The sequence below is a fragment of the Pseudochaenichthys georgianus genome, chromosome 9, assembly GCF_902827115.2.
Source record: "Pseudochaenichthys georgianus chromosome 9, fPseGeo1.2, whole genome shotgun sequence".
NCBI classification, from domain to species: Eukaryota; Metazoa; Chordata; class Actinopteri; order Perciformes; family Channichthyidae; genus Pseudochaenichthys; species Pseudochaenichthys georgianus.
In genome coordinates, this window is record NC_047511.1 from 35,245,260 (window position 1) to 35,261,295 (window position 16,036).

At 42.0% G+C, this 16,036-nt stretch overlaps 1 protein-coding gene across 8 annotated transcripts in view; it reads left to right on the plus strand.

Annotated features, from left to right (window-relative positions):
* mef2cb (myocyte enhancer factor 2cb) overlaps positions 1 to 15,379 on the plus strand; it is a 71,207-nt gene extending 55,828 nt beyond the window's left edge. For 3 of the 8 annotated variants that reach the window (XM_034090171.1, XM_034090177.1, XM_034090172.2), the window contains 7 exons: positions 154 to 291; positions 3,001 to 3,181; positions 3,991 to 4,038; positions 9,245 to 9,417; positions 10,745 to 10,874; positions 11,250 to 11,385; positions 11,656 to 15,379. In XM_034090171.1, coding sequence (XP_033946062.1) covers positions 154 to 291; positions 3,001 to 3,181; positions 3,991 to 4,038; positions 9,245 to 9,417; positions 10,745 to 10,874; positions 11,250 to 11,385; positions 11,656 to 11,998 — 1,149 coding nt within the window. In that variant the 3' untranslated portion in view covers positions 11,999 to 15,379. The remainder of the gene's footprint in view (positions 1 to 153; positions 292 to 3,000; positions 3,182 to 3,990; positions 4,039 to 9,244; positions 9,418 to 10,744; positions 10,875 to 11,249; positions 11,386 to 11,655) is intronic. The other 5 variants (XM_034090173.1, XM_034090178.1, XM_034090174.1 and 2 more) reach the window with 4 other exon arrangements.
* The last annotated feature ends 657 nt before the right edge of the window (positions 15,380 to 16,036 follow it).

Genomic DNA, 16,036 nt, shown 5'->3' on the forward strand with positions numbered 1-16,036 from the left:
ACCTTTCTTTCCTCTGTCTCCCTTTTTCCCCCTATGCTTTCTGTCGCTACGGCCTCGTCTCCTCGTTTTTGTCATCTGTATCTACCACCCCATCTCTCCGTCCCTTCACCTGTGTCTCCCTCCGTCCGTCTCTGTGGTTGTGGGACCTGGCAGGCATTAAGCAAGAAGGAGAACAAAGGCGGCGAAAGCCCGGAGCTCGAGTCTACTCTCATCCTCACCCCACGCACAGAGGAGAAATACAAACAGATTAATGAGGAGTTTGATCACATGATTCAAACTCATAAGATACCTGTAAGTACTGGGTGACGCTAGCCGCTTCCTCAGCAGGCTAACAAAATGCTGACTGGCCAGTAACTGTTGAGCTAACCCAGCTAACCACAAATGTTTGCCGCTAGACTAAATACACAAAGTGAGAGTGAGTGTAAGACTAGAATGAAATTATATTGTATACTTACATTGAAAAATAACAGTCCTTTGATATAGCTTAATTACAGTTGAGGAACGGTCCTCTAATTTAACCTAACTGTAACCGTAACTAGCAGGCATTTTGCTATAGTAATTGCAGACTCTCTCTCATGACAAATTTTAACCTTACTGGGTTCCCTCCTTGAACCTGTTACCCATAATGCCTTGCCTGGCTCTCAGGGGAGGTGTGGTCTGCATGCGCTTTTCCTTTCCTTCACCAAAACACAGCGCTCAGTCAACCGAAAAAACAAGGACATGCAGTGTGGCAATGAAACAGCAGCAGACATTAAAAACGCTTAAGCACATCTCCTACTTTACAAAACTCAATTATCTCTCCTCATTACGGAAATAATTGAAGGCAAAGTCTTTGATAGCCTTTAACGCATCTTTGTTAATAGACTCGGAAGTGTCAAGACATGTGAATCGCTGGATTTAAAATATATAGTGTTAATTTATCAAAAGAACCAAATCTGTAGACAGCTGCCAGAGACCTCAAAATAAAGGCTGCTTTCTATGTAAACTGAGCCTGCATTTCATTCAGAAAGCACCATATTGGAATGGTTAGTGCTCTAGACTTACAGAGAAAGAGATCATTCCATGGTAGCTCATTTAGAGATGAACAGTAGTGTCTAAGCTGCGGGGAGAAGGGGGATATGTGGTTAGAAGCAAGGCAGGGGTAAGTGAGATGGGATGGTGTGGCGGTGTATGGTGGGCTTGGGATCGGAGCTGGATGGGGGTTGGAACAGAAGGGGTGGTGGTGTTTTGGGGGGTGGGGGGGTTGACTACACACAACAAGTGGCAGTTCAGTGTGTGGTCAGGGTGGCTGCCAAGCACTGGGCCTCTGGATTGCAGGGGACTGTTGAGGGGACTGTGGGGAGAGGCGGAGGAGGAAGATGAGTGAAAACAGGAAGGATGGCACCAGTTAAAGGACAGCTTACAGATGGGGGCCTTACAACCAGCAAAAGGGATGTGTGCGCACGCAAATGTGTGCACAGAGACAGCTCGCCCACTCTTAGAAAACACTGCATAGGGAATTCATGAGGTATAACATCTCCAACAAGGAATCCGAGATGGAAGAAATGACTGAGAGTCTTCAGAAAATAAAACAGAACCAGAGACAGCTCTTGAATGGTTATAAAAGAAAGCTTCCATAGCGTTTGGCTAGCCCACCGCTTCATAAAGTTGCAGTAAAAGCGAAACGTTCACAGCGCCGCAATAAAATAATATTTGGCCTGCAGAAAGAACATTAGCAAAAGGGAGAAAATTGAAGACGACGAAGCAGCGCTATAAGGCACATATCCCACTTCCACATAAGCCGGGCTGATGATCCCCTGATGCGCTCCCTCTGTGGCTCTGAGACACATGGCAATAATTTAGGGCCCTATTTTCTACTTCCTAAAGCTAACATGCAGGATCAACCACTTCCAGGGCACTCTCAAGGTTAAGCCCTTCTGCCAAGTGACACAATAAACATGACAAACTAGACGCCTGGGGCCGACAGGCTACCTCTACTCATGTTGCTGATGATACTGCTGACGGATCTGAGTCTACCCTTTAATACTTTGCATTAGCTCCATGTGACAGTAAAACAAATGATTCCTAATTACATGCAGTTATCCAGTGTTGAAGCTACTTTAGCAAAAGTAGTGTAGCCTTTTTTTACTGAGGGGAAGACAGACAGGTGCCATTGACTTTTCCTCTGAGTAAACCATAGCCTTCTGATGTAATCGAACAAACCAGGAAAGTTTTCGGGGGAAATATAAATGAGTGACAACAACATAATATTTCCTTAGGTTATCCTTTTGCCTTGACAATGAATATGTCACAACATGTTTGGAGGAAAACAAGAGTTCCTTACAGTACATAGGACTCGTCTTATACTATTTCCATTGTGTAGTCTTCATATGAAATATGTTTGGGGGAAACTGTGTATGTCACTGTTTGTCCAGGAATTACAAGAGATAATTTATCTCCCAAAGACTCCACTGGCTCAAAAAGGAGTAAACAAAAACATATATAAATACATTTATATTATCTTATATCCAAAGAAGCCTACCAAATCAAGATCAAGTTTGAGTGACAAACAATTGCCAACCCATACATCATCTCCTGGGCAAATGAGTACCTCTGAGAGGAGTCTTCTAGGCGCCTACCCTTTTAATTTCAGTGCCCCCCTCCTAATTCCATGCTCACTCATATTTTTAGTTCTTGTTTTAGTTGTTCTCTGTACAATTCATCTATGCATGTCTATTGTTAGTTGTCCATTTGTCCTTTTGAACTTGGCTGTCTGTCTTTTTTTCTTTTGTGTTTGACTGCTTTGACTGTAGAAAGTCAAACAATTTAAAATGCCTTTGTGTTCCTGGAGTGTTTCCGAGTTGTCATGTCTCTTTCTCTCTTTCTGTGTCCATTTCTTTTCTTGAAAGCCTTGTTGTACTTTTTCACTCACTGCAATCATTAGTGTCCTTAGTCTAATCCAACTTCTCTCTGGTTCTTTTTTTCCCTCTCTCTCTCTCTCTCTCTCTCTCTCTCTCTCAGCAGGCCGTGCCCCAATCGAACTATGACATGTCTGTGTCCATTCCTATTAGCAACCAGAACAATCTCATTTACAGCCATCCTGGTGGTTCCCTTGGCAACCACAACCTGTTGCCACTTGCGCACCATGGCCTACAGAGAAACAGCATGTCCCCCGGAGTTACACACAGACCCCCCAGTGCAGGTAACCCAGAAGGGCATCACCCGCACTCATGCACCCATGTACACGCTGTTATCCCATCTGTCTATCTGTGCCCTTGTCTGTCTAGCTAATGGACTCACACGTCTACCCACAATATGTCCCCTTAAGGCAGAAAATGAATCCAAAGTCCCTCCTATATATAGTCACATATTGCCTGCTCAGTATTTTGTTCAAACTAAGGTAAACATTTAATATCATAATAAATCCCTGCCCTGAATCTTGTTGATTCAGTGTTCTAAATATGGGATGTTTTGCACTATGTATAGGATTTAAGTTGCCGGTGACATAAGCAAATCAGGTCTGTTGGTTTGTTATTGTTGTCCAAAGTCCTTTTTCTTTCCCTCTGGTCTGAAGGCTGCTGCCCACACCCTCACCCTGTCATTACAACTGGATGTTAGAGGCGGTAGCACAAACTCAATATGAGTTTTGGCGCTCATAGCATCCACACCAAACCGCACACGTTCTCGACCCTCCCACTCTTCCACCTCACATGGCTTAAGAATAATAATGTATCATTTTTCTTGGACGGTAGCTTAATGTATCCACTCACAGTGTCCAGTTGCTTAGAGTGTTACTGTTTGAGTGGAAAGGAGTATAACCTCTGGTATCCATACACATATAAAAGTGACACACAAACACGAGCACATGCACACACTGTGGATTGTGATTAAATTGAGTTAGCTTCTGAAAGGCCAGCAAGGTAACAAACAGGAGGCTTAGTGGATGGTATGTGGGTGTCTATCCTCTAATGGTTTTCTCTCTTTTGCTCTCCTATCTCTTTCATCTTTCAGGTGGCCTCATGGGTGCTGACCTCACCACTGGCGCAGGCACCAGTGCTGGTAAGAATGGCCTCTTCTCGCTCACAGTTGTCTGCTAATATGCACACACACTCACACTCACCCACACATACACACACACACACACACACACACACACACACACACACACACACACACACACACACACACACACACACACACACACACACACACACACACACACACACACACACACACACACACACACATGGCACCCACTCACCCACTCTGGGCCATAAAATGCATGAGTAATAGTAACCCAAACCCAAGTGGAGATTTTGTCCATGATGTGTTGATGTTAGTGGTCGTGGAGTTCATCTGGGAATGTTTGCCTAGTGCTGGGGCTGTGACACATCCTGCCTGGGTTCAGCTATAAAATGGTAGAACAAGTGTGTGGAAACAGAAATAAAATCACACTAAATACTGAAGCAGCAAATTGACTGACGTGCAGTCAGAACATATGGACTTTTGAATGTAGAGCTGAATTCTCTGTTTCTCTATATGATGAGCCGTCCTTTTTATATTTACCACATCTTGGATTTAGATGTAAATTCAAAATGACAACACCCATAGCTCCCATTTGGAGCACACACAAACGTGTTGCTCAGTAACTGCTAGCATATGTCTGCAACTAAATTAATTCAATGTTTGGAGTGGCTCACCACGCCATAATGATCCCTTGGAGAGTGGAGCAACCCATGTTTAAGGAACATGTGTAAGAAATCGTATGTGTTAGCTTCTGTGTGTCAATGGATTTTCATCCCTAAGGACATGTCAGGCACAAGTTTATGGAAAGAGACTCCCTATTAAAGGGTTACATTTTACAGCCTACGTACAGTGCCGAGTGTCAAAATGGAGAGTGTTGGGGTCAGAGGGGTACAGCTGGGTAGCCTTGTCTGGCCCCTAGGGCTCCATCACAAGAGGTCAATGCCTGGTTTCTCTGTCTGGTCGCTCATCACACACACAACAGGACCATTTGTTATGGCGTGTGTTCCGTCCACGGCGTGCTGCAGAGCATGCTTCAAATGTACCCTTTGTGTCACCGTGTTGAAGGAACAGAGGCGCTCTGTGTGAGCGGCGCGTCGCTCAGCAGCAGCGAAAAACACGGCGTGGAGAGAGAGTCATGTGGGAGCTAAAAGATTCCATTCAAAGCTCTCTTAAATCTCATCTAGGGGGGAGAGAAAGAGAGTGTGGGGAGGGGGGAACCCCAGTGATGAATATCCACTGATGGTGGAGGCATGTGTGCAAAGAAGAAACACTGGGGAAACACAGATGGAAGTGTTCTGTGAACTTGGTCAGCCATTTTAATGATGTTCCTCTAAGTGACTCAGTGTGAGGTGGCCCAGCCACTGTGGCACCACAAAGGCTGTTTTAATGTTCCTCTTCTCTCCACTGTAAGTTTTGATAAAATGATTGTATAAGTAGCTGTCTGGCTCGTGTTTGAGTGTCTTAAGTGTCGTGGCCCAAGTGGCATAGGAAGATGATGCCTTTTGTGTGTGTTTTCTGTAGAAGTGTGTATGAGTGTGTGATTCAGACATGCATATACACACAACACCTCCTTTGTGCTTTAGTCATGGTTCCACTGTCTATAAAGACAGTGAAGAGCAAAGATTACAACACACATGTATTTAGCATTACATGGGGTCCTCATGTAGTCCGTAAGGATTTTAGAATTAATGTATGCCTTAGTCCAGTAAGAATCTGCAATGTCTTCAATTTGTAAAGTTATATTTCCACAGCTACCACATTAAACCAAACACAGGTCAACTGAGTAAACAACAGTTTTATATGTTATCAGTGTCCATAACATATTCCCCTATTTGTTTCCTTTCGCTGGGATAACATTGATGAAGTAGGATTATGAGATTTGATGGCTTTTTAAAGGGACAATTCTACTGGCTCATGTAACTATAATGTATGGCGACATGGAGTCATATTTTCCACATTCGTAAGAACAGTGCAAATGGCTTCAGGCTGTTTCACAAGTTGTGACACAAACTGAATTAGTTTTTAAATGTCCCAGACCAGTACTTGAATGTCCTGTACTCAACTTCCCATGTTCGTTTTCATTGCAGAATGAGCGTGAATATGACTTTTCAATCCTATCTGTTGATAATCCTCCGATGTGGCAAGTCAAATGAATTAAGACACAGGCTTTTTGTTTATCCTGTGCAAAATCCCGACATACTGGTAAAGTCTAGATCACACAAGGTCCCTAGGTAATTCCAGTCCATTGGAAATGGGGCATGTTACTGAAAGGCTGAGTCATCATGTCTCTTCTATGGAAATATTATGAGAAGTGTATACGTGTATAAGTCCGCTCATTTATATACTGTATGTGTTCAATCTGTCATCTCCTTTACTGGCTAGAAGAGAGTGTGAAATGAGGGAAGAGACAGAAAGTGAGCGAAGGAGAAAAAGAGAGCTGATGAAGGGAGCTTAGTCTGGACCAAGGCCCTAGCTTGTAGAAACCTCCCACCTTCATTTGTGCAATTATGCAGCTGTCATCTATGCTCCGATCAGCACTCTGCTCACCAAAGCACTGCGAGAAATTAACAAGAACCTCTTGTCACCTCTCACCTTGTTCACACACCAATTACTCCCTCAAATGAGTTCCATTCAAGCTACATCTTTAAGACATCTCTGGTCAAAATAACTCAGGCTAAAAAGCACACATAGAAGAACTGACAACAATGTGTGTCTCAATCTTGGCAGCACCTCACACCAACTGTACAAGTTTTAAGCGTGAGCGTGACACCTTATTTCAGTTGGAGAATTCAGGGTTGAATGCACGTTTGGCCAAACCGCAACGGAAGAGTGTGTGTGTATGGGGAATAGAATGGAGCACGCCTGTTAGACCACAACAGGACATCAGTAATTTGTTCAGTAACAGTAAAATGTACATGAGTTTAACCACACCTCTCCTCCGTGTGTGTGTGTGTGTGTGTGTGTGTGTGTGTGTGTGTGTGTGTGTGTGTGTGTGTGTGTGTGTGTGTGTGTGTGTGTGTGTGTGTGTGTGTGTGTGTGTGTGTGTGTGTGTGTGTGTGTGTGTGTGTGTGTGTGTGTGTGTGTGACAGTGGGAGGATGAAGACTAGGGGTGGCTTATCAAACACATGGCTTTCGAAGTGCGATGGTTGTAACCATGGCACCTATAGTGACATCTTCCCCTCAGATGTCCCCTCCACACCTCAGGATTAGCAAAGTGCTGTGTATCTGAATCACAGATCTGATGTCGATCTCTATGTGTGATCTTTATGCAGCAGCAAAACAGACTAAAGGCTGTGCTGTGTTTAATTTTGGTACTTCCTGTAAACGGTTGACGCCAGCCTGTCCCACAGCTCCACCGTGCAAAGTCGCATTAGAGAAGCAGAGTGTAAATTAACTCTGGATATCATGTCCTCCGCTGGTGTGATACTCGAGCAAATGAATTGAATCAGAGTGATCAAGCTACAGTACAAAAAGATTTCAGTCTGCATTTCCTTAATTAGCCAATGATTTTACTTTTGAAGTGCTTAGGGACTGGCCTATGCCACTCATGATCATATCATCGAGCAGATAATTGACTGGACTGCAGCCCTCTTCACGGGGTGGCAATACACAGATGTCTGATTAACTGTCACTGAGATGAAGTCTGTGTCATCTCGACCAAAGTGTGTATAAATGTCTCTCTTTAGCTCAGTCATCTGTATTCATTTGTACAGAAACACTGATGTACTTCCTGCTGGGTTATTTACTAAAGTGTGTGTATGTGTGCTGTGTGTGTGTGTTTTATGTGTGTGTGAGGTCTTATTCATCTATCTCCACATGCACCCACTCGATCCCACAAAGGGCCAGCCATGAGAATGAGAGAGCGGGAAAACTGAAGAGGCAGCTGCCTCTTAGCTAATGTGAGATTGACATTGGAACTAAGAGGGTCCAATACAAAACACACATGTGCATCCAAATGCATGGCTTGCGTATAAGCAGTCATACAGAATGTCTCATAGAGTCTCGAGTCGCACTGTGCTTATGTGCACTCAGTGTGAAAAAAAAAATGCTTATGTAGAATCATACTCATGCAACATTTTATAAAGTTTAACATACAATAAGGACAAAGTCTGTGTTGTTAACACCAACTTCTATGTCTCACACATCACACATGCCAGCAGAGGAACTGCTGGAGTGACTGCGAGTGTATGTATGTACACACTCCAGCAGTCACACACTGTTTTTCTCGTTTTCTGTCAGACGGCCTCATTTTCTCTCACCGCTAGCGGTCGTTTACTCTTCAGATTGTTCAAATTGAGCTTTTGAGACTTTTCATTTCCAAACAACAAAAACCTCGCTCTCAAATTAAACAAAGATCAGCGAGGGAAATTGCCCAGGAAGACATCTGCGACTCATTTTCCCCTGGAGTATATGATTAGGAAATTCATTTATGTCTAACGTATAATTCCTGCCCGTCTTTCAAGTGGGAACGTCCACACAGTGCCCTGTGTTCTACCCCTTGGAAGAAGGAAGCCGAAGTAAGGGAAAAAACAGCCTGTGGGATTGGGTTAGAAACAAAGACTATGTTGCTTGCAAGAATGCTCTACTCTTAGTTATTTTAATGATGTTGCTGGGATTACGCCCCACCGGTTGTTAGGAGGAAATGGGTGCTGCACTGGGCCCTCCATATTTAGGGGAATGCAGTTCTGGTGGCAACTCCAAGGCAGGGTCTTTGTCTCAGAGAACCACACGTGTCTTTAGCTCTGATGGCTAAATGATGGGTCCCATCCCTCTGTGGTCTTGCTAGCCATAATTAGATGTTTTTACACAATTTGCTGGCTGTTGCAGGGCACACGTAGCCTTAACTGACAGTGACAGAGGTGGAGGGTGAGGTCCCCTTAAGTGGGTGCCTTCATTGTATGTCTGCCTAGCAAACAGCGGTGATCATCAAGGCAAAAACAATACGCTTGTTTGACTATATGCCCCACCAACCAGCTCCACTTTCATGACACACCATTTACAACTCCTGGTCTCTTTAGCCTGAGATTATACAATGTCTACCACAGGAAGTGGAGATGAGACGGAAACACTGAAACGGAGCACGAAGTGTAACTTGATTTCTGTAGTTCTTCATTAGAGTTTCCAGCATTCAACTTTTGTAACAAGTTTATAACATATAGATGGGTCTTTGGTTAATTGATCTTTAAAGTATTTAATGATTCTTTGTCTCTTTCTCCCCAACCTTTATTTACTTTTTTAGGAAATGGATATGGGAATCACCGCAACTCGCCCGGTCTGCTGGTCTCTCCTGGTGGCATGAACAAGAACATGCAGGCTAAGTCTCCCCCGCCCATGAACTTAGGCATGAACAACCGCAAACCTGACCTACGTGTGCTCATCCCCCCTGGCGTCAAGAACAACATGCCCTCCATCGTGAGTAATCTCTCCCTCTTTTCATTTCCCTACTGTATATCTTCCCTATCTATGGGGGGTCTTTATTTGTGTGTGCTATTGTTGATTTCCTTTCATGTCGCCTCCGCTGCTTTCATCTCCTCATATCAGACTTGGGTTGATGAGGTTATGTTTGTGATAAGCTGGACTTTTGGCACATTGTGTTTATATCATGTGCCTGGGCAGCTTCTTAAACTAACATCCTTTTAGAAAAAAAAATACATTTGGCCCATGTCTGATATACTGTCAGATATTTTTCCTCCGCTGTGTCTGTGTGTGTCTGTGATTTCTTATATATTAGACCCTGATATTTTTCCTTCATCTCTTTCCACGTATTAAGTTACTATAGTTACAATTGTTTCTCGCATCCTCGCTGCGGTATTTGTATTTCCGTGTGACTAAAACCTATAGCAGCTCCCTAGGTCCAACACTTCTATTTTCTCACTCACTAATTTGAATGTATTGCCCTCCCCTTTTAATGCCGTCAGTCTGAGGATTTGGACCTGCTATTGGTAAGTCAGACTGCCACTCAGATTTAGAGTTTAAAACAAATTACAAATTGGAAAGGAGACACTGGTTATCAAGAGTATGCCTCATAGAACTGAGAGTATTGCTGTCATCTAAGTCTGACGTCTTGATTCACACTAGATTTTTTCCATCACTTCTGAGATTATTAGAGCTAGATACAGTTTTTTTTGGAAAATGTTACTTTCACCTTTATTCTTGCTGACTCTGCTGAAGGCTCCAACGTCACCTCTCACTACATTTTGTGAGGGCACAGTGCCATCCGGTGGAGAGTCAGAGTAAAAGCAGCCTGGCCTCTTTTCTGCCTCAGCCCTTGTGTATCTACTCCTCCCTTCCTTAATTGTATCTTTCCGACTGAGTCTTGCGCCGCACACGTACAGCTCACAGTTTTTATTACTCAGAATGTACAAATGAAGGACGACAAAGGAGTCATTTTGCATCAAACCTCCATTATTTTCTGCCAAACCCTCCCCTCTGCTAAAGTAAATTGCCTCTCCCTTACCGTCGCTACCCTGCGTTGCCTTGGAGACCAATGGTGTTACTATAGCGACAGTGGGCCCTCGGAAAGGGTGGTAAATGATAGGGTTGGCAGGGTTCAGCCGTGCCGCATGTCAAGTGATTAATTTCCCCTGAAGTTGGCATCACATCCATTCTCTCAGCATCTGTTGAGTAAAAGAAAGAAATGAAAGGGAAAAAAACTTTCTTGGTTTATGTAGTTTTCTGTTTGTTTTGTCTGGGAGTTGACTTTGTGTTTTAAAGCTTCTCCCGTCTCTCTTGTTCACAGAACCAGAGAATAAACAACTCCCAGTCTGCTCAGTCATTGGCCACCCCAGTGGTATCAGTAGCAACTCCAACTCTACCAGGACAAGGCATGGGTGGTTACCCGTCTGCCATCTCTACTTCTTATGGTACCGGTATGTACTGTTTGTACATCTTTATACACTCATTTCAAATGTGTCCATTATACACATTCACTCTAATAAGCTTTTATTTATTTTTAGATAATAAGTTAAAGTAAGCCTGTTGCATACCATTAAGCACAACACATTTACTTTATTTTGAGATGTGTAAAATGTGTGATTTCATTTCATTATATAGTATATGTGCTTCTTTTGAAACCTACTTCTCAAAAGTGTTATACAGCGCTCTGACAGCAGAGGGTGCTATTGCCACGCCAATCACAGCAGCATTTATCAGAGCTGCATTCTCTTTGCTACCTTACTTGAACTTCTTTGAACAACCTCTAATTGTCATCGTCCTCTTCCTTTCTCCTCGTTGTTTGTGCACAGAGTATTCCCTGAATAGCGCAGACTTGTCCTCCCTGTCTGGCTTCAACAGCGGCAGCTCCCTTCACCTCGGCTCAATGAGCGGGTGGCAACAGCAACACCTTCAGAACATGCAGCATTCAGCCCTCGGCCAGCTAGGGTGAGTGCATTGAACTTAATTTGAGGTGTTGTGTTGTTGTGAAATGCATGATTGACACATCAAGAGTCCTTCACTGTTTCAACTTTCACTTGCGAGGTCCAACACAAATATCACACCTCCTTGTTTCATGAATACGAGTGTTTGTGTGTATGTGTGTCTGTGTGTGTGTGTTTGCGCCTGCATGCATGTTTGCGTGCGACAGTCTGACTTTGAAATCACTCTGTTTCTTGCTCTATAACTCTGTAACCCCTTTTCCTTTCCTTCCTACAGAAATTGCTCTAACTCTCACTTATGTCAGGGTTCAAATCTCTCCCTGCCCTCTGCTCAAAGCCTGCACATCAAGTCCGAACCTGTTTCTCCTCCTAGAGATCGCACCAGCAGCACGGGGTGCTACGGTGGGGTGCCACAACCCCAGAACCCCTCTTCCCGCCTGGACTCGGGACGCTCCCCTGTTGATAGCCTGAGCAGTTGTAGCAGCTCCCATGAGGGCAGCGACCGTGATGAGCACAGGAATGAGTTCCACTCCCCTCTGGGACTGACCCGGCCCTCCCTGGACGAGCGCGAGAGCCCCTCCATCAAACGGGTGCGCATGTCAGAAGGATGGGCCACATGATAGCCCTGTCCTCTCCCCGGCAATGCCCCGAGTTGCCCTGAGCCCCCCGACAACGCAGCGCTACGATGCCCCCACGTCAGCTCCCTCCTCTTCCTCGATATCACAAGCCACCCACCACCCGACCCCATGGCCTCCCTCTTTTTATCTATTTAACGCTGAAGGAAAGAAAAGGGACAGCCCTTTTCTAAAATATGTTTGTAATTTCTTTTCCTTTTTTCTTTTCTTTTTGCTGAGTGTGTGTGCTATACATATTGACATTATATAAACCAGTGGGGTGTTGTAATGGGGGTTTTAGGGGAGGGTCGGTGTTGGTTGGGATGGGATCTTGGGGTGTTTTTGTTGGGGAACTATGCATAAATTGTATTGTGTGTGGCTAAAAAGAATCACGTATGCATATATCTTTACACGTGTGTGTATATATATATGCATATCAACAAATAAACAAAAAAATAGTCAGGTACTCTGTTTCATAAAACGTACTTACACTTTGCCTCAGCGATATATCAGTGACTAGAGAAAAAAAAACAAAAAAAAACGAATTACCTTGAGAGTGAGTGTGTCCAATGGAAAACACCTTAGCACTTGATTTGGACAAACAGTACATGTGTACAGTGTTGGTTTCATTGCTATATACCTTCTCTGCAGTTCTCCCTTGCAAAAATGTGTGTTAACATTAGATGATGTCATGTTGCAGGTTCAACGTATTTATGTAAATAGAGGGTCAAGGGGGGAAGGGCAGGAGTCAAAAGTTGCCAGACATTACAAGATTTATTTACTCACTAAATGAAAAGCTATTATGCAACATTTGAAGGATTGTACAGGTAAACAGGCAGACCCAATGCTAGACGTGTGGAACCTTTGATCATTTTAGCGCTCCCATTAAAGAACGGAGCTGAGTGAGGACCACCCTTTGATCTAAGAGCCTCGTTAGTGTAATCAAGAAAACTCTGGATCTAGTATTAATATTCAGTATTAATAAACAAAAAAAGTAAAACAAAATAAAAAACAATTGTACGATACACTTGCTTATATTTTCATATGAAAGGAATACAATGCAAAGCATTTTTGTGGCTTTTTGTAGTTTCTATAAGCCAGAATGTGTTTTTGATAGCTTTGCTAATAAGAGATGGATAGTTCGCCCAGAGGGGAAATGACAGGGCTCCGCAGTCCTAAGCCATGAAAAACAGACTGAGATCCAATGCTTTGCTGAACTGTTTTATCTTTGTAGAGGTTTGTTTTTAAACGTGTATTTCTAATTATATATAATAATGGTAATATTAAGATTCTTTTAAAAAAAAATCTGTGAAATTAACATGCTTGTGTATAGCTTTCTAATATATAAATATATATACTAATGATTTTGGTTGGTTTCTTAGTGGAGTTTCTATGTGCAGTTGCACATGTTGTCTGGTTTGTTTAATTTGAGCCCTGAGCAGTGCTGTTCAGGCGTGTATTTAGTCTAACCTTAAAAACCAGCTGGAAAGCATTGCCAGGGTTTGTGTGACGGAGGAAAGACAGGCCTGAATGCTAAAACACAACCTGTTAGTGGGAAATGTCACGAGACTGGAACTGGGGACGACACAGAAATAAATGTAGACACATGATGTACATGATTGTCACACTGATGAAGAGATATGACCCAACCTCACTCCATGTATAGATGCATTTGAATGCATCAGATATGTCATTCTTAACTTGAATTATATAATTTAATATATTTAATCTCATCAAACATGATTTTGACGTTAGCGATGTTCAGTTCCATCTTAAATCTTTACCACTTGAGATTTTGCACAAGCCAAGATCAAATATATACAACATTCATTTTGAATCATGTAATATAATTTAGCAAAGTGCATTGTGATAAATTATCCGCATCATTTGCAAACCTAATTTGATTTGACGTCGTCCTGTGACTCCTCATGTTCCAGTCTTCAAAACAGGGCTCCACATCATTTACCAAATGTCACATAACAGCTCAGAGTCAGATACACAAGGACAGATTGATCATGCTGGTATGAAAGAAGCACAATTGTTTATTTTAAATAAATAGCTGTTTGATTTCTCTTTTTTAAACAATGAAACTATCCACATATCTCTCTGCCTCCCACTCCCGTATCTGCTGTCACTTAAGTGTTATAATCTTTCTGTGTGCATATTTCATGCAGGTTCACTATGTTGTTACTGTATACAGTCTGTGTAGTCAAACAGGGGCAGAGCCTCTATGGTGTTCTTCTCTTTTTTTTTTATTCAATACAAAAAGGTTGAGAAAAAAATAAACATGATGTTTCAGGCAGCATAAGTGTGGAGAAACCAAAGCCAGTGGCATTTCTTTGTTGTAAACCCAACTTTTATTTTCACATTCATTTATGGTTTTTGCAAGCATTGAAACAAGACAATAAAAGAATTTGCTCAAATGTACAATTGGTTTCACAGTTCAATCTCAGTCATAAAAACGTAGCTTTAGATCTTATACCAACCACAGTAATGTACCTGTTTTGTTGCTCATTTGTCTCCCTGTGCAATGAAAAGGTTATATTAAAAAATCTATTTTGTTTCTACAATTTGTAATTTACTGAAAATCAACTGAATCATTTAGGTCTCATCATGTGAATCGCTTGCTTGCTGTCCACTCGATCAAAACACACTACACAAATTGTCATGCTAATAATGGATTCAAAATATACCAACATGTCCTGATGGTTGATTAGAGTACTGTCGTTTTGACAATAAGTTTAACCAAAGACACAGAGAAAACTTGTCTTTATATCTCTGTTTTTTCTTCTTCTTGTGTTTGTTACATTTAAAGGCGTTATTTTTCATCACCTGTTGATCAGTGGTTCTTTGTCATTCTTATAATAGATGCAATGTTGGTACCTCAGAAGTGACACAAGCAGTACCTCAGCTGGTGTTTTGATTAAAGGGGAGACCTGTACAGCCATGTGTAATAACCATGTAATAACATTGCTTGAGGTCCCTACATTCACATGGGATTCTTTGTTGCTCCACTGTGTTTGTGGTTTATTTAAGTTGTATTCGAAAGCTCAAAAAAAGTTTTTTTCTTTAAAAGGTAATATGTTAAAATGCTTAAAAAGTCAGCCTGTAGTATCAAATGTAGCTTGTATAAACCTGAAAATGGGGAGGTTGGAGCTAAGGTTTTCTGGAACGCAAGAGCGGCTTTTAGCGGCATAAGCTGGCCTTTGTCGCCACTTGAGACTAAGATGGTATTAAATTAAATCCACATCTCTGTAACTCAAGGGACTTGATTCAGCTGTATGTAGTGAAAACCTATGGGGATGAAAAACAAAATCTGCTCTGCTGGAGGGAAAGGCTAATTGTATTTTGCAGAGATTTCAGTAAAGTTACTGGCTTTCTTAGTTATCCTGATGTGACTTGGTGTGAATTCATTGTGTGTGACTTGTTTCTGCATGCATCTCCGACTAATGGAAACTGTATAAACCAAAAACATAAAAAAAACTTCTGTCTGCATGTTGACACATGGCAGCCTTACAATAGGAGACATTTTATGATATTGAAATAATGACAACAGCATATTTTGTACATTTGCTTCTTCCCATTTACATTTAAAAGTAATGACATTTTGACATAAGTATTCATACTGAAGACATGTATTTGACATTTAAAGCCAAGGTTTATCTCACTTAACATTCAGTAGCATTATATTTCTCAGTGTTACATTATTCCTCAGACAACATACATTCACAGGGGAAAACATGTTCATAAACAATGGAAACAAAGTATGCTGCTCTTACCATTTTAAAGAGATGTAAAAAAAGAAGAAGAAATCCCTGAACACACACATTCAAATGGTCAAGGCCTGCTACAGGACAACCTTGAGTTCCAGAATTAAAAAAGACGAGAAATAGAAAATATCGAATACAAACATAATTTTCACAGTGTGGCACTTTTTAATGCAAACAAACTGTAGTGGAACTGTAAAGAACTGCATATTAATAATAATGGCAATCATCAAATGTTTAATTTTTTTTCATTCAAGTGATGAAGATAAAAACAAGC